This window comes from Mustela putorius, unplaced genomic scaffold (assembly GCF_011764305.1).
Source record: "Mustela putorius furo isolate JIRA1106 unplaced genomic scaffold, ASM1176430v1.1 tig00000228_pilon_pilon_pilon, whole genome shotgun sequence".
Taxonomy (NCBI): domain Eukaryota; kingdom Metazoa; phylum Chordata; class Mammalia; order Carnivora; family Mustelidae; genus Mustela; species Mustela putorius.
Window position 1 is genome coordinate 21,919,452 of NW_025421322.1, and position 18,556 is coordinate 21,938,007.

The 18,556-nt window shown below is 34.4% G+C and overlaps 1 protein-coding gene across 3 annotated transcripts in view; it reads right to left on the reverse strand.

Annotated features, from left to right (window-relative positions):
• The window catches only part of TAF2 (TATA-box binding protein associated factor 2), a 91,312-nt gene that overhangs the window by 43,976 nt on the left and 28,780 nt on the right, over positions 1 to 18,556 (reverse strand). For all 3 annotated transcript variants that reach the window (XM_004743492.3, XM_004743493.3, XM_045078075.1), the window contains 10 exons: positions 16,654 to 16,789; positions 15,470 to 15,624; positions 14,674 to 14,788; positions 14,223 to 14,332; positions 12,130 to 12,195; positions 10,684 to 10,936; positions 8,717 to 8,857; positions 5,647 to 5,757; positions 862 to 1,055; positions 97 to 236 (listed from right to left, as the gene is read on the reverse strand). In XM_004743492.3, coding sequence (XP_004743549.1) covers positions 97 to 236; positions 862 to 1,055; positions 5,647 to 5,757; positions 8,717 to 8,857; positions 10,684 to 10,936; positions 12,130 to 12,195; positions 14,223 to 14,332; positions 14,674 to 14,788; positions 15,470 to 15,624; positions 16,654 to 16,789 — 1,421 coding nt within the window. The remainder of the gene's footprint in view (positions 1 to 96; positions 237 to 861; positions 1,056 to 5,646; positions 5,758 to 8,716; positions 8,858 to 10,683; positions 10,937 to 12,129; positions 12,196 to 14,222; positions 14,333 to 14,673; positions 14,789 to 15,469; positions 15,625 to 16,653; positions 16,790 to 18,556) is intronic.

Sequence of the window (18,556 nt, forward strand, 5' to 3'; positions counted from 1 at the left end):
GCCTGCCTCTGCCTACTTGTGATGTCTCTCTCTGTCAAATAAATAAATAAAATCTTTAAAAAAAAATGATATGCACATATGCTTCTAAAGCATTACCTTTAGTATAATCAACGACTGCTTCCAAAGCTGCTATCCTGATGTCCACAAAGTGGCCATACTCCGCATAAGATTTAAAAAGAGCTGGATCACTTGGAACATGCCCATTCTTCTGAAGCACTCGGATGGCTCTCAAACAACTAGGAAAAAGAGTACTTGCAGTTAAGTATTTCCATAAAAATATATCAAATCAAACTTGTTTCCCAGACATTAGGAATCAATCTGTAACAGCAAACTGAAATACTGATGTGATCTGAATCTTTTAATTTTGTAACATTCATTTTTTGCAATAATTTAGTCAATAACATCATAAAAGTGAGAACTGATGATATCTGAACTACTGGATCAATTTTTTTTAGCAAACTTCTAAAGAAACAAGCTTTTACTAGCCATATACAAACAAGCTGACAGAACTAAAGTCATCTAAATAAGAAGCTTAATAATACAGAGATGTTTATACTATATCCAATGGGATAAAAACATTTTCCAGACATCAAAAATAATGCTTATGAAGAACTTCCGATGACATGAGAAAGTATTGTGATAAAAGCAGAATATAAAAATTTATATATACAATATGTATCACAAAATTAAAAATGTACTTAGTTAAAAGATGAAAAAATTTGGAAGGCCATTCTCCAAAACACTAAAAAATACATCTGTGATGGTATAATGATAAAGGATTTTAATTTTCTCCTTTTACTTTACTATATTTCCTATAATTAGAATAATTTCTACTATAAAAGCAAGTAACTTTTATTATACCTGACAGTAATGGTGTGTCTATAACTTGGAAGAAGTTTTTCCATATTCAAAAACCTAGTGATTTCTTCAAGAATGAGTCGCACATCTGGATTTAAGTTGTCCAAAGTTCGAACTTCATTATTCACACTGACTGCAGGCGTAACAGAGTTGGCAAGGGCATCGATCATTTCAGCACGATAATAGTTATCTGAAAACTAAGCCAAAAATAATCGCAAGAAGCAAAATTCACACTTCTATTCAAAAATTAATAAAATATTTATAACTTCAAAACATAATTTATCAGAAAACATATGCAAGTTCTCTGGTAATTATTTAACTATGTCTTTTGTGTAGTTATACATTAGGAAAAAGAGTAACTCACTAATTAGGAATACATTAGTTTACTCAACTAGTATTTACTGCATATAAGAGTAACCTAGTTAGATTCCTCTCAAAGGAAGACCACAAGCCACAAAGCCTACTGGTAACACACAGCTTGAAATCAGCTGTTTAGCTCTATTCTCACATATAAATTTATAATCACGAATCACCAGATATTTAAGGAAAGCATCAACATAAAAAAGGAAGACCAGAACAAACAAAAGGAAGAAAAGCAACCTGCTGGAAAGAGTTCACAAGGAAAAGAACACCGGTAAGGGGGAAGAAAATCCAAAATCTATCATTAACACTGTCTGAGAAATAACCAAAGGTATGCCTTCCAACTGCATAACACATTTTAAAAAGAAAAAATATGCAGAGATTAGGAAAAAAAATGCAGAGATTCAGAATCAAAGTTAAATTGGAATATAAAATTGAAAAAAGTTCCTTAAATTCTAAGCAAAAAGGAAGATACAAAGTAAAAAGAAAAGAAAAAGAGGCCTGGTGTAGAAGACATAAGGTACAAACAGGAGATCTAGCAAGAGAAGCAGAGATAGGAGAGGAGACAACCATCCAAAACGATTTCTAAATCCATATCCCAGTCAATTCCCAGAGAAACAATTTATTGAAAGGCAATCTAGGGTGGCTTGATTTAGCCTGGGAATTTGAATATGGAGCAATTAATTTTATCATCAGTGGGAATACGGTACAGTTTTATATCATTGGGAATATGGTTCAGTAACACAAACTGCCAGGGGACTGAGGGGGAGCACCTGGCCCCTGTGACTTCCACAGTGGAGGCAGAAGTTCACATTGACAGTTTTAACGACAGAATCCCAACACGTGCCTATGTTTAGATACTGGGCAGAAAAAAATAAGACACAAACAAAAAAACAAAAATCAAAGAAAAAATACTCTGCACATGTTCACTATGGACCAAATTTTGTTTTCAAATCATTTTCATGATTGCAAAATTAATCATTAAAACTTTAATCTCTCAAAGTCCTAATCTTTCCCTCCGGAGCCAGGGAAAAAAATCATGGATTTTTATCAGCCTAATTTTGTTTTAACATTGTGGCATTTATCAACCTTTTCTTTTCCAGGTTCTAAGTCTTGTTTCCAATTTAGAAAGACCCTTTCCATTCAGAGATTATTCAAATTACCAGTTTTCTTCAAATATTCTGATCTGCTTCTTATTACCTTCTGGTAACTACTTTGCCAACAAAGCAAGAGTCCATTTACTATAGTAAATTTACTATAGTCCATTTACGCTATTTCTGACTTAAGTATTCAAATCACGGAATGAACTTGGAAATTAAAAATGAGATGGGGGAGGGGCGCCTGGGTGGCTCAGTGGGTTAAAGCCTCTGCCTTTGGCTCAGGTCATGATCTCAGGGTCCTGGGATCGAGTTCCGCATCGGGCTCTCTACTCAACAGGGAGTCTGCTTCCCTCTCTCTCTCTCTCTACCTGCCTGTGATCTGTCTCTGTCAAATAAATAAATAAATAATCTTTAAAAATCTTTAAAAATGAGATGGGGGAGTGGGTGAACTAGGAAAACCAAAAAGATTTAATATTTATCCCTCTGAGCACGTCCAATTTCCACAGCTACTATATAATCCTAATTGAACAAGCTAGATTATCCCATCACCTTACGGTTATAAGAGACAAAGAGGAAGAAATAATTTGCAGAACACATGGAAGGTCGGAGGTATTCGGTATAGCGAAAATTCCTACAAAAAACAAAACAAAAAAATACCCTGAAGGCATCAGTATCAGTGTACTATAGCAAAGACTGACTGATGTTTTTAACAATGATCTTTGAGAGTCAGGAATAGTTCAACCCATGTTCTGTGTACTGTAATTAACAAAACAGAAATTCCATAAACATATATTATTTATTAGAAATTCACATATATGTATAAAAGATTATCATAGAAAATGGCTATTCACTAGGCTTTAAGGGGGTTTAATTTCAGACTTCTTGAAAACTTACCCAGAGTATTGAATTTCATGCTCTACCCAGTTTCTACCCAGTTAATGAGATGTTAAAAAAAAAATTTTTTTTTAAAGATTTTATTTATTTATTTGACAGAGAGAGAGAGAGAGATCACAAGTAGGCAGAGGCAGGCAGAGAGAGAGAGAGAAAGAGGAGGAAGCAGGACCCCCGCTGAGCAGAGAGCCCAATGGGGGACTTGATCCCAGGACCCTGAGATCATGACCTGAGCCGAAGGCAGAGGCTTTAACCCACAGGCGCCCCGATGTTAAAAAATTTTTAAATATTTTCCACTGATTCTCAACTTCTTTTTGGCATTTCTACACATCTGGCTTATTACCCTCAGGTAAATCTTTATTAGCTTCTAATCTCCTCAAAGGAAAATTGAGATAATAGTCTCTATTTCAGATATCTGATGAGAATCATATTAGATGATAAATATTTTGGTACTGGCCATGGAACACACAAAAAACAGTTTATTTTATTATTACTATTGTTATCATTATTGTATTTATTCTATCCTTAATATCTTCCAAGATTAGTATGCTAATCTTACAGCCACTAACTATAACACCTGATTAGCCTTCTTCTCAAAGTTACAAGAAATTGAGTCTTATGTCGTTCTGCAAAAAAAAACAATGGAAGTGTAAAATTTCATACTGTCAGTATGCACCTTACAAATATAGTGTCATATAAAGTAGCATGGTGCACTAAAAAGATCACCACATAGATAGGTGGTGACAGCTCACAGCACAATTCCCAGATTACACTTACTGTTAATTTTCAACTCTCAACCTCTGTGTTCTTCTTTCATTTGTCAACTCCAAAAAAAGTAAGGTTTAAAGAAATTAAGGTAGATGAAATCACTTTACAAAGTAAAAGTACTATACTGGGGCTACCATGATTTTAATTACATAAGCAACCCCCCGAAACAAGAACTGACATAAACAATTTTACAAAAAGTATTTTCCCCTTCCATCTGAATGTAATTTTGATTCGGTATCATCTGAAATAACCTAATATCTTCAAATAAAAGAAATTCATGTATAGAGGAAGAAAGGAATACTATAAATCAAAGTCAAAACAAACTAGAAGACTAGAAAAGAATCTTATAAAAATTTTTTTTTAAAGATTTTATTTATTTATTTGACACAGAGAGAGAGATCACAAGCAGGCAGAGAGGCAGGCAGAGAGGGGGAGGCAGGCTCCCTGCTGAGCAGAGAGCCTGATTCGGGGCTTGATCCCAGGACCCTTGGATCATGACCTGAGCCAAAACCCACTGAGCCACCCAGGCGGCCCTAAAAATGTTTTAACAGTATTCAAAAATGGAAAGAAAAAGTCTATCAACTATAATGTACTTTTAAAGTACTAATTTTTTAAGGACTCTTTTTAGCTTAAATCATTTGAATATTATTCTACGGACCTGAGGAAAAATTGGTCTTCCTGATTTTCATTACCAATCACCATTTTTTAATAAACATATTTGTCACTTTTTCTTTACTGTTGTGATGTTTCATTAACTGTTCCTGATTTCTAATTACCTGCCATATCAGATACATGTGTCTTTACATGTCCTGTTCCTTCTTCCTGGAATAACACCAGGAAAATCCTATTCATCTTTAGGACTCAGTTTGAAAGTCACCACTTGTATACAAAACTTCCCTGAGTTTGTCTCTCTGTACCCTTTGGAAGGCACTACTTTCTTTGAATTGCTCTAGTAAAGTCTAAACATATTCCTACTATGGATGACTATTAACTGTTTACTTGTCTGATTTCCCCATTAGGTTGAATCTGTGAGGGTCCAGAGTCAAACTGTGAAATAACAGCAGTTGTTCAAGAGATGTTTAATGAGTAAACAAAATTCTGGATGCCATCTACCAACTCTTCTTTCTGTTTAACACAGTATATTGCCTAGCATAGCATGTATTTTCAAAAACATTTGCTGACTGTTAGAATTACAAGATGAAATGATTTTTGAAGCATAGCACTCAACAGCTATTTGCTAAATAAATTAATAAACATACATTATAGTAAAAAGTTAAATTTATTAATGAATAAATTATCCCCGGAGGGAACTGTTTTCTCTGTATCACATGGCAATAGAAAAAAGAAAAAAAATAACTGGGCTGTCAGACTTCCCCAAATCAAGTTTTAGTTGGATTCCTGAAATCTGATACACTACTATTTCCACATTGCAACAGGTATGAGGAACATGCAAAAAAAACAACTAATTCAAACAAACAACTAATCTTGGGTTGTGTTCTACTGGTTATTATAATAAATCATATTTGTGTATTATATAACAAATATATACTGTAGATAGTCTCAAGAAATTTCAACTACCATGGACTCAACAATGATTTCACAGTCTAAATATTTCTTTAAGAACAAAATGTCACTAGGTAGTTTCATAATATTCGTTAAAGTATCTTACCTTATTTTTTCTGTTGTCATTGTACTTGATTAAGTCTAAAATGAATGTTAAGACTTCTTTGGGACAAAGGTTGTGAACATCTCTCAATAAAGCCATTGCAACTGGCATAGTCTACAAAAAAAAAAGGAAGAAAAAAACTTTTTAAGCATATAATAACCTCTTCTGTTACGACAATTCATTTTAGTATATGCAGAATATACTAACGCTTAACCCTCTAATTCTCACCCCTTCTCACTGGGAACATGGGACACATTGCAACTGAGAGCAGAGTAACAAACCAAGGGCAGAGTAGTCTGTAGCCTGTGTGCCTATGTCTTCATTTGATGAAGTAAAGTATATGTCATTATTAATTATGTAAATGCAGTTCTGTGTCTTACAGTGGAAAAGGAATGGGTTTTAACACTAGACAGACTATTCTTCAAGTCCCACTCTACTACCAAAACGATTATTTTAGCCAGCTGCCTAGTTAAGAGCCTTGCTTCCTCAAAACCATGTTTAGGATCAGATGATACAGTGGCTGGAAGCATGCGACAGACAGGAAAGAGATCACGAGTCTGAGAGACACTGATTCTGCAGTACCCCCCACTCTCAACCTAAAGAAAATGGTATATTACCTAAAATCCAGCCTAACTTTTCCCTTTCCAGATTTTCACAGGGAATTTTCCTAAAGAAGTGGAAACCTGACTCACACAGTGGTAACCTTTACCAGTAAAACCAAGCTATTTAAACTCAAGAAAGAACCACAGATGAAGTCATCACAGTCCTCAGTACCCAGGGAGATTTGGACTATGCTCTCATCTGATTCAAACTAACAGCATCTTCCAAACTGCAGGACAAAAAGGAGGGTAAACTCCTTTGCTTGCATGAAGGAGTAGAAGCGCTAAGACCGTCAGTGTTACCACAATGTAATAGAAGACAGTGTCCGTGCCCTAAGAACGGAAGGAAAGGTTCTTTTCCACAGAAATACCTGCCTAATGCCTGTTCTGCCCTTAAGAAACTCAGGTTTGACTTACAGTAATCTTTTCTGTTTTTTCTGGCACCAAAGTATTATGTGAAAGAAACTGGTCTACAAGCATTACTTTTCCAACTTTTTTGACTGCAACCCACAATAAGAAATACATTTACATCCCAATCTACACACACACAAATGTCATGTATACTAATTAAAACCACAAACACTTTATACCCTTATAAGATATGTTGCCTTCTGATACTGCCTATTTTATTTAAAAACAAAACAAACAAACAAACAAACCAAAACTTACAAACTGATCTCATCCCTCTCACTAATGGGACACACCTCCCAATATGAAACACAATATAAGGGATATGGACACAATGGCACAATGAAGGGAACATTCTGGTTAGACACAGAAATTAACTTGTCTCCACACCATGAATTAGTGAAATGGCAAGAGAGAGCTGGGCAACAAGTTAAGTACTAGAGAATGTTCAGTCCTTTAAAATGACACGTCACCTAGACTTCTTTGATCACACCAATATTGGCTTTCCCAAAACCTGGTTCATCCTGAATCTGTTCTGCTGATGAAATTCATTCTAATTATATCATGACTTCTGCTTTCAGTAGGTATCTCCCACTGCCAAATATAAATCTCACCTTACCTAACAACCCCTCAACATCTATCATTTCACCCACTTCCAATTTGCTTTCCACCTGCCTCAGAAAAAGGAATGTTCTTATCTTTTCTAAAAGAAACCTCCCAACTGCGTCCCACCCACTCCTGTATCTTTAGAATTGACTTTGCCTTCTCTTTTTTATATTTACTTGCTCCCACTTGAATATTTCATCTCACCCTTTCCACAGATTCCTTTCTCTGTGCCAAACATGCCTCAAGTTTCTTCTTCCTTAATACAAAATAACCCACTGCTTTATCCACGACATGTCTTTCTCCCACTCCTCAACACCAAAATTATTAAATAGGCTTTGTTAGTTTTTTCTACTTCAACTTCATTCCTCTTTCCAGTTTGATTTACTTAATCTGAACTCTGCCCTTATTATATATTCTTTTTTTTTTTTTAGAGAGCACACACACACACACACATAGAAGAGAGAGAGAGGAGGAGGAGGAGGAACAGAGGGAGAGGAGAAAGAGAATCTTAAGGAGGCTCCACACCTAGCACAGAGTCTGATGCAGGGCTCAATTTCACGACCCTGAGATCACAAACTGAGCCAACCAAAATCAAGAGGTGGACGCTTAATTGAGTGAGCCACCCAGGCACCCCTGCCTTCATCTTCATCATCATCATCATTAAACCAATCAAAACATTTTACAAGTGGTTTGCAAATTGCCCAGATGTTGAAAATCCTGCCATTTCCATATCCCTTCCTAAAACAGTGACACCATCACACCACTGTGACTTTCTATATATATATATAAAATTTTCTATCTGATATAGTGTAAAAACACTTTATATACTTGGTCTATTTGATTTTTAAAAAGACAAATTTTACAATTGAGTAAACTGAAGCTTACAGGGTTAAGAAACTTATCCACGTGCAAACTGCTAGTGAGAGCAGAGCTAAGACTGAAACCAGAGATGGGTACTGTACTTGTCTGTTTCGGAAGGGCTGTCCACATTCTGGAATGACTGCCATCAGAAAGACTCACCCATACCTCCATCCCCTAGATGACCAACCAAAAGGTCAAATTATCCATTTCTGTTTACTTTAGTATAAATGTTGACAGCTACTTACACACAGCTCATAATCTCAATGAATTATCAATTAAAATTTGGGGAACATTTTTTTTTTAAGATTTTGATTTTGAGAGAGAAAGAGAGAGAGAGCATGAGCAGGTGAGGGGCAGAGTGAGAAGCAGACTCCCCACTGAGCACGGAGCCTGAATCGGGGCCTGAGCCAAAGGCAAACACCTGACCAACTGAACCACCAGATGCCCCTGGGGAACATTTTGAAGAAACAAAAATAGAACAAAGGCAAACATTTTATACAAAAGTAAACATACCTGTTATTTAAATAGTCCCCAAGTTCAACTGAGATACACAGATAACAGCAAAAAACAATTATAACAAAGTAGAAAGTAAACTGTACCTTTTGTAGAAAATAGCTTTGAAAGCTCATAAAGTTGTTTGTTTTCACAATGTTTGGACAAGTTTTGCAACAAAACATTCGAGTAAAAAGTGATTTCATGGCTGGTGGTCCTGTCCATGTGCTCACCATTGAATTTGCAATCTGCAAATAATTAGAATGAAGTAATTTCCATTACCACTGAAAACATATTTTTAAATAAATAAAATAGCTTCTTAAAATCTATTAATACAATTGGATTTGTTTTCAACAATTTTAATTCTCAGAAATTTAATAATTTTAGCCTTTTATTACCATTTCCAAAAAAAATTAACTCACCTCCCCCCCCATTCTTATGTACACTTATATTTTCTGTAATTTCTAAGTTGGAGCATTCTGTTATGTTTTAAAAAAAAATATTTGCAAAAGGCTTCTATTCTGAATAAGTTTGTCCTTTTCATTTAAGAAAATATAATTCTAACACTTCAAATTACCAAACAGAATCATCACCATAAATTTTAAATAAGGTTTTAAAGTCTACCCTAACTGAAAAATAAGCCAAGTACAGTGCTAATGTTTAAGTCTGCAAGAATGCTCTACAGAAAAACCATATATTGCTACTGAAACTTTTAGAGTATATAGAAATTATGTCTGAAAAGAATAATTTATAATTTTAAATAACAATCTATAATTTCATGGACCTGCTAAGAATTTAGCATGCAAGAATCACAAAGATCTTTATAGAAGCAATGAAATCATATCCTTAGCAGATGATCTATCAAATACCATGCTGTCCCTCACATATCTGAGCAGGATGTAACAATGTAATACTCAATAGTGACCATTAAAGACAAAACGAATCTAACCATTATAATCTTCAGAAATGCTGGGCAAATGGATTTTAGCAGTGAGGAAGGCAGGGCAGTCACTAAATGCAAATGAACCTATATCAAGACTTTTTTAAAAATACCTGGAACCCAGTATTTCTGGACAAATTTTTGTCTGCGTTTTTCTGGTTTTCATTTGTTCTACCTTCAGTTTTTTTGCATCTAAAGAAAAATATTTAGTTTTCTTAATAAATTAACTTTTCTAGCACGTGAAATTATAGAACCTATCATTTTAAGTTATGTATCACTGATATTGGTTACTAAACCCAAACCAACATGAAATAATCACCACACAGACTAGTTAAGAGGAACTGATTTCCTATAATTTTAACGTAAAGCACCACTCAAACTAAGGAATTTCTTGCCAAATGCATTCTGTGCTTTAACAGGATGGGTTTGGCAATTCAATAAAATGGTGAGCAATCCTCTTTGAATTTAAAATCTGACTTTCGGGGGCGCCTGGGTGGCTCAGTAGGTTAAGCCTCTGCCTTCGGCTCAGGTCATGATCCCAGGTGCTGGGATCCAGTCCCGCATCGGGCTCCCTGCTCAGCCAGGAGCCTGCTTCCTCCTCTCTTTCTTCCTGACTCTCTGCCTACTTGTGATCTCTGTCTGTCAAATAAATAAATAAAATCTTAAAAAAAAAAAAAAAGAATTTTAAAATCTGACTTTCGGTTTGACAATAAAAAAAAATTTTTTTTTTAAACCTTGGTCTGAACTTCTAAGTTCATTCTGTAGGCAGAGAGGCAGGCAGAGGGGGAGGGGAAGGCAGGCTCCCTGCTGGGCAGAGAACTGGATGGATATGGGGCTCAATCCCAGGACCCTGAGATCATGACCTGAGCCGAAGGCAGAGGTTTAACTCATTGAGCCACCCAGGCGCCCCAACAATTACAAACTTTTAATGCATTATCTATTTTCAGATCAAAATATTTTCCTTTTGAATCAGTCTTATTAAACATATTTGGAAAAAAGGTTTTGAGGGACCAGCTACCAAGTAAAATTAAAGACTTCAGTAAATGCTAATTCATTACCAGAGTTTTTTGGGTTTTTGTTTTTGTTTTTTTTAATGCAGTAATCATGTTTTCTTTCTACTATGCATCACCTCACCTTTGCGAGGCAGAAGCAAGCAGACATTCTTACTCGGTAGAAACACTGCTCTTGTTCTAATATGTCAGTGAGTGCAAGGCGAGATGCTGGCGTAGGGAACTTCTCCAAGGCCAGAATGGACTCCTGCTGTGCGACGACATCCCTCTCATAGCGGAGCTGATACTGCCACATGAAATCAGCTTGCTCAAATTCTACTTTCCTCAGCACTGACATATCTGGGTCTATCCTTATCCACAGCAAAGGGGAATCAGCACTGAAAGAAAATAAAATTTTCTTTTGATTCAATTTTATATATTTTTAAAATAAAAACTAAGCATTTATTAAACAGATTCTCTTCTCTATGCAATACTCAAGACTGCCTGAACTTTTACTGTATTTTTTTAATCACAGACAACATTCTCATTGGATTTAATGTACTTCAAACTTTCTCACAATAGTTAATCTTTACTAATGTTACTTAAAAGATCCCTCAAGGATAAGACGACAGTGGTCACAAAGAAATTCCATCTCAAAATATTAATTTGGGGATTTTGATTTGTGATTATATAATGTGAAAAAAAAGAATGAGATCAAATTTCTTCATTCCATGGCCTATAGCCTAACTGACTATGGCTATAAACGCCATCATTTCTTGGAATCAATCTGTGACTAAGAAATGAATTTATTTTACTAAATTAACTGATTTTTAATACTTTTTTTAAAAAAAATGTTAGATTCATGATCATCTTTTTCAAATAGCAAGCTCTGAAATCATAGTTCAGAGGCATATCATGAATTTATTCTCCCATTCTTGTCAAAGTAACTCCCAGTTTAAAAAAATCTAGTCTATGTCAACACCATCATCAAAAGGACACTACCTAAAATACTACTTTAATTCACCAAATACTAGTGGGTGCTTACTACAGGAAAGGCACTTGATATGGAAAAAGTATATGTATATGTATGTGTATATATATATATAAACAGCAGTAACATTTGGCAACCAAGCCAGTAAATAATTACAGATATTTAATAAAAAAAAAAACCCACAGAGGCACAATATGGATGAGCAAAATGAAGTCTTTAAAAATTAAACACTGCCAATCAGTAAATACTACCACATAAAATTTAGAACAGTGATATTTAAATTGTATTTTGAAAGCACGGGGAGCCTCAAAATGCCCTGAAGCCTTGACCAAAGACAAAAAGAACCTGGATCATCTGAGAGCTCCCTAGAAATACAGACTATCAGGACCCACTAGAGAAGTACTAGATCAGAAACTGTATATTAAGAAGATCCGCATGTGACTGACACGCACATTACAGTTTGAGAAACACTGCACTTCTATGGACTTTCAAAGTTTTAAAAGCACCAATTTCAACACATTTACATACTTTTAGGTGTGTGTAGTAATGAGACAAACGACAAGGCATACAATATTACATCCTTAAACTCAAGTAACTTACTCCATCGCAGAAAGATCCATGTCAACTTCTTCTCCATTCATGAGTGGAATTTTTTTCTTCTTATTCCTACATTCAGGGAAAAGTTAGCTATGACATTTTCAATTCAGAAAGGAGATAAGAACAGCTGAAGCTCAAAATAAAAACTTCAGGCAATGTTATAAGACAGCTTAAGGAAGAAGGGATAGTGAATGTAATGGAATTTAAACACCAAAAAAAATCTATTTTGAAGCTGAAGGGAATGAAGTCAATGATACTCAAAACTCTTCCTGATGAAAGCTTAACAAAAAGCAAAAATATATAGCTAAATGCCTGGTTAAAACATGGATATACTTCTAAAAACTGGTAATCTGCAATTATATACAGAAAAGATCGATCTATCAACAAAGAAATCCTTTATAAAAAAAATTGAAAAAATAACCAGGCCTGAACCGAGACAAGGAGCAAGGAGCTATCCCATACGAAATGAAGTATGTGGTTAACTATAAAACATCTTAACAATATTAATAAACATGTACAACTGATCAATATGAAAAAGATTTAGGATAAGTCCTCCAAAAAGCAACTACTTCCATGCAAATTACTCTTGAATGATAAAATCTACTAAAAACTTGGGAGACTACAAATTAAAACAGGAACAGAGAACAGTCTTCCTGTGTTCCTCACACCAAAGAATACCCAAAGGACATACTGTTACTATAGAGAAAAATCCCTGAGGCAATGTTATGAAAAGGGTAGCAATAGGATGTTCCCAATTTCCAAGCCAGAAACAGAACAAAAGGAAGAGAAATTTCAGCCTGAACTAAGAAAGAATTTTTGCAGAGAAAAAATGGTTTCAGGGAAATTTCACAGTCAAGTTTCTGAAGGCCGTTACAATCAACTGACATCCTCATCTGTCTGACATGACCTCAATGTAGTCGTGACTGTAAAACTTCTGTTTCTGAAGTTCTGATATTACTACATAATCCTCCAGCAAAGCACAAAAATGTTCCCATCTTTTTATTCAGAATACATGCTAATAGCTAACAACAGTGGTAAAGAAAAAATATACTACATTGAAGATGAACGGTTGAATACTTTATTATTTTTTATTAACATATAATGTACTAATAGCCCCAGGGATACAGGTACTTTTTAAGGAAAATGACAATGTGCCTTTTTGAAAAACAACAAAAAGGGGTTTTTTTTTTGTTTTTTTAAGATTTTATTTATTTATTTGACACACAGAGAGAGATCACAAGTAGGCAAAGAGGCAGGCAGAGAGAGAGGGGGAAGCAGGCTCCCTGCTGAGCAGAGAGCCTGATGCGGGGCTCGATCCCAGGACCCTGAGACCATGACCTGAGCAGAAGGCAGAGGCTTTAACCCACTGAGTCACGCAGGTGCCCCAACAAGAAGGTTTTTTTAAGGGGCACCTGGTTGGCTCAGGAACTCCTGATCTTGGGGTCATGAGTTCAAGTTCCATGTTGGGTATAGGATTGCTTAAAATAAATAAATGAAGGAGCACCTGGCTGGCTCAGGTGGAGGAGTATGTGACTCTTGATCTCAGGGTTGCGAGTTCAAGCTCCACACTGGGTATAGAGATTACTTAAAATAAATAAATTAAAAAAAAAACAAAAAAAGAATGTTCTGTAAAGGCATACAGAAAAAAGGAGAAACATAAAGCAAAGAAAATGCAGCGGATTTTTATGACATAGGTATTCAGCGCCTTCCTTTATATTTAATGATCATTTCCCCAAGTTTACTATAGATATTAATCCAATGGGACTAATAAACCAAGCAATTTGCCTTGAATTTTTCCTGACTCCAAAAAAAAAATCAAACTTCTATTCCACCTCCCAGTGACCCTATAAAATAAAGATTCTTAAATCTAAGTTTTTAAATTAACTAATTCAAAGAAAAAAATGTCAAGAACAGAAAGCAAATAAAGAATATTTGGTAATACCAACTTGAAATAGAAGGAAGAAAAAAAGATATCAGATAATATGTTCTTTACTTGAAACTTGGGTATATATTGGGATTTTTATTTTGGCATTTTAATCTGTGAGACTTTCAGTTTAATTATCAACTGCAGTTTAAAGTTATGATTCAATGCCTACCTTCTGCTTTTGGAATGACAGGGAATATCATGTTTAAGGCTGTTTTCTTCGATTTGCAACGTATGATTGAAAGATCCATCTAACTCCTGCACTGTCACTTTAAGTGGTCCCTTTAAAAAGAAACAGTGTTCAAAGATAATGTTAGAAAAATACTATGTATGTATTCTTACATGTACAGGCATGTATTTCAAGATATAAAACAGTACTATGGAAGATTTGTATCAGGAGACACAGAAAGGTAGTTGGCACCAAAGGAGGGGAGAACTGGGGTAACCTGTGTCCCCTGAAATCTCCATCATAACCTCCATCATTGATAGTTTGTGTTTTCTCAATTTCCACCTTTGCAAACAAAATCCCATATATCTTCTAATCAGTTCTCCACCCATAAGCTCTTCCTATATTGAAACAGGGAAGAAAGCAGTAAAAAAGGCCACTTGGAAAAAAATCTTACCACATATTTCTGAGTTCCAGGGGATGTATAATCTTGCTTTATTTCTAATTCCAAAACATTTCGTTTTCTGTTAAATGCAAAACTTCCATAAAATTTTACCACTCCACTCTGGTCTCTACAGAACTGTAAAGGAACTTTTGAATTCTGAGATGAATATGTACTAAACAAAATAACTGACTCATTATAGTAGGTGATAACTTTCAGACACATTCTCACCAGTTCAAGGCCTGAGAACACACTTCAGGGTAAACCAGGTGGCAAAGTATTCAAAATTTTTGTGAAAACTGTTTCCCCAGATTTAAACAAAATTTCTGAAATATTAACAAATTTGTGTTTTGAAAGAAGTAAAACCACTGTACTGGTTTATTAATATAATAGTTCTTTGATATGAAAAAAAAATGTAAAAATTGAAAAGTTCCCAGATAGCACTTAAGTTGTGCCAACCCCTAACCACATCTAAAAGCCACCAGACCGCTACATCTAACGAGCCGTCCTCCAGGCCTTTGTGGTGGATTACTCACCTCCCCCACCATCAAGCCTACTGCAATACTCACATACTAAAAAAGCAATTCAAAATATGCCAAATTTTACAAGCATAAACATATATGTGTGTATATCTCAATGATTAATAGGTACCTCAGCAGAAATGATTTACAGTTCCTAGTTATTTCTACTACTGTTTAGCAACTTAAATAGTTCTCCTTTGGTCTCCCAAATCTTTCTTTTGCCTCCTTCCCCTGACACATATAACTTTATTCCCTTCCCCTCCTTGGTGAGCTGCTACTGAAAAGGATACACCCACTGCTTTATTAAAGGCTGGATGTCTTTGCCAGAGACATTTGAGATGGATTTCAAAAATCCAGATGTGGAAACCAACATCTGACTCCACATATGTGACTGGAACTTCTGTGATGAAGCAGTACTAGCCAAACTTAGCAGTTTATTGAAGACCTGTATGGATGAAAAGGGTCATTTAGTAAGTTTGTGTAACACAATATACATTGTTTTTAATTCTGTACTATACCCATTTTGCATTATGACTTAACTATAGTAAATTACAAAATTAATACATTTCATATCTTACTATATAGGCAGATCTAGTTAAAGACTATTAGCAATAAAAGTATGCAAAGATTTAAACAGCCAGACTATAAATCTGTTCTTCCTCAAAATATAAATCAATTTTAATGATGTCCTAGGCAAACAATGAACATTGTTTTTAAGGATTATAATAACAATAATATATAACACCTATAATTTATTGTATCATGAACTTTCAAAGAAACTAAACATTTTGCAAATTGAGAACACTCATTAAGACTTACACAGCTCTACAAGTTTCTTTATGGACCATCTCTCATTTAATATTGCTCCACTTTAAAGGTAAGGTGAAGGACAGAAAGATTAAAGAAACTTAATTTTAAGGCAAACAAAATGCTTTAAAAATTACTAAAAAATTTTTTTTCACTCACCTGTAAGAATGTTATCAGTGGAAAAAAAAATAGCTGACCATTTACAATACATCTTACTTCTACTACCTCAACCACTAGATCTCAACTATTTACACCAAAAGTTGCTTAAAATATATGACAGAATTTAATAGTAGCATAAATAAACATCTTTTAGACAGGTTTGGGTTTTTTTATTGAAAACACTCGTAAGTGGCAGTTCACCCTTAATATTTTAAATAATGCTAAATACAAAATCATATATACAAATAGGTTTTACTTTCATTCCCACATTCTAATTTTATAACCATGACAATCCGGCATTAAATGGGTAAGTATTGATACTCATTCTACATCTGAGGAAACAAACGAAAAGCACAGATTACTTTGTGAGCAAACAGCTAATTAGAAACAGAATTCCTCCTACAACCCCAGAGGCCTGACTCCTATTCTACAGAATAGCATTCAGTTTATATAAATAGAATGTATCTTTCTTTGTAACTGTTAAGTCCTTAACTTCAATACTACTTACCTGTAGCATGAATTCCATACTGATCCTATTTTCAATCAATCTCATCACGAGGTGAGCTTTACACTGAAACATAGTGTAGTATTCCCAGGAAAGTGTATGTGGATGCTTTATTGAAAAGTGTAGATGAGATGCCGGACTAAAAATATAAACAACTGTACTTAATAAGACAAATTTGTGTTAAATAAACAAGTTTCATGGCCACATCATGATAATATAACTCAGTAATGTCTTAGCATGAGAGCAAGACAAGTAGGAAATTTCTAAAAATAAATTAAACTGCAAGAAAATTATGAAGTTTCATGAAAAAACATAAAGGAAAATTTTAGTAAAAACAAATACAAGCTCCTAGATAAGAACAATGTCCATATTTTAGTGCTCTCCAAATTCATCATTATAATTAATACAATTCTAACCAATATTCCAAGGTTAAACCATATACACACAAAAAATTCCAGGTACACTGCATAACAAAAACAATTATAAAAGTACTAGAAGAAGGAAAAAATTTCTTGTCCTATTTTAGGGTGGGAAAAATCTTTCTTTAAAAAAAAAAGAAACTAACTAAATAAATAAAATCCAGGGGACAAAGACCAGACTGACTAGGTAAAAATTCTAAATTCTGAAATGATCATCATCATCATCATTAAAAGAAAATCATTAAAAGAAAAGTACAGTCTAGTAAAAAAAAATTATAACATATATGAACACTTAAGATGTTCTTGTTTTCACATGTATATGTTTCTTGTCTAAATGAAGTTGGAACCCAGGGTGTGCTTTCTGTAAGCAAGACCTTGTTTTCACATGAACACTTAAGATGTTTAAAATTTTTCATTATTTTAAATAATGCTGTAGTGAATGTCTTTTTACACATGTGCAAGTATTTCTGTATGGCAAATGTCTAGAAGTAGAATTTCTATTACAACAGAGTTAGAAATACAACTACTGAATCTCAAAATCACCTACTTTAAATGGCTATTTAATTGGTACCAACAAATTACCCAAAATTACTGTACCAAATTACACTCTCACAATTAATGTGTAAGGGTAGTCATTACACTTGCTTAATAACATGGCATATCAAAACTTAAAAGTATTTGTCAATTTGGCAGTTCCACAGTAATGTATGTATGACTGAACTACATTTGGTAATGCCATACATAAATAAAGGCGCACACACACACACACACACACACACACACAGAGAAAAAGTGGTTATGGCTATTTTCTAAGAGGAACTGATGGGAGGGAGTATATTGCTTCCAGACTTTTTTTGCCTTTAAAAATTAAACATACAAGAGCTAAATAAATGGGCAGAACCAAAGTAAAAGCCTTCAGTGTAAATAGTATTTACACATCATGGCAATGCTCTAATCATATGCTGGGACTGCCACATAGCAGGCAGTCAGGAGAAGAAAGTGAAAGGAACTAGTATTTATAAAACTTGATTTCAAGTAATCCTCACAACCAACCTGGTTAAGGACTATTACCATCATTTTACATATTAAAACACAAAAGGTTATGTGATTTTCTACGATCACTAAAATATTGACAAAAATCCAAGTTTCCCTAACTTTAAATTTCTATGCTTTCCTCTGAACTTATTCTTGTCTTGGTGACCATGCTACAATAAAGAAAAGGCTACTGATTATACAACTTTAAATTTCTTAACCTCTGTGGTGATTTTTTTAGACACTGGGGCAGCCTAGTTAATCTTATACGTCCTCTTTTGAGAAACTGCTTTCATATGCACAAAATAAAATATACAGAATTACATAGAAAACCAATTATAATGAAATGCAGTTATAAAAAATATTTAAAAATTATGATATGCCAATATATGTGCTAGTTTATTAATACATTAAATAATGAGATCTGGCAGTGGTCTATTATAGTAATGTTGAGG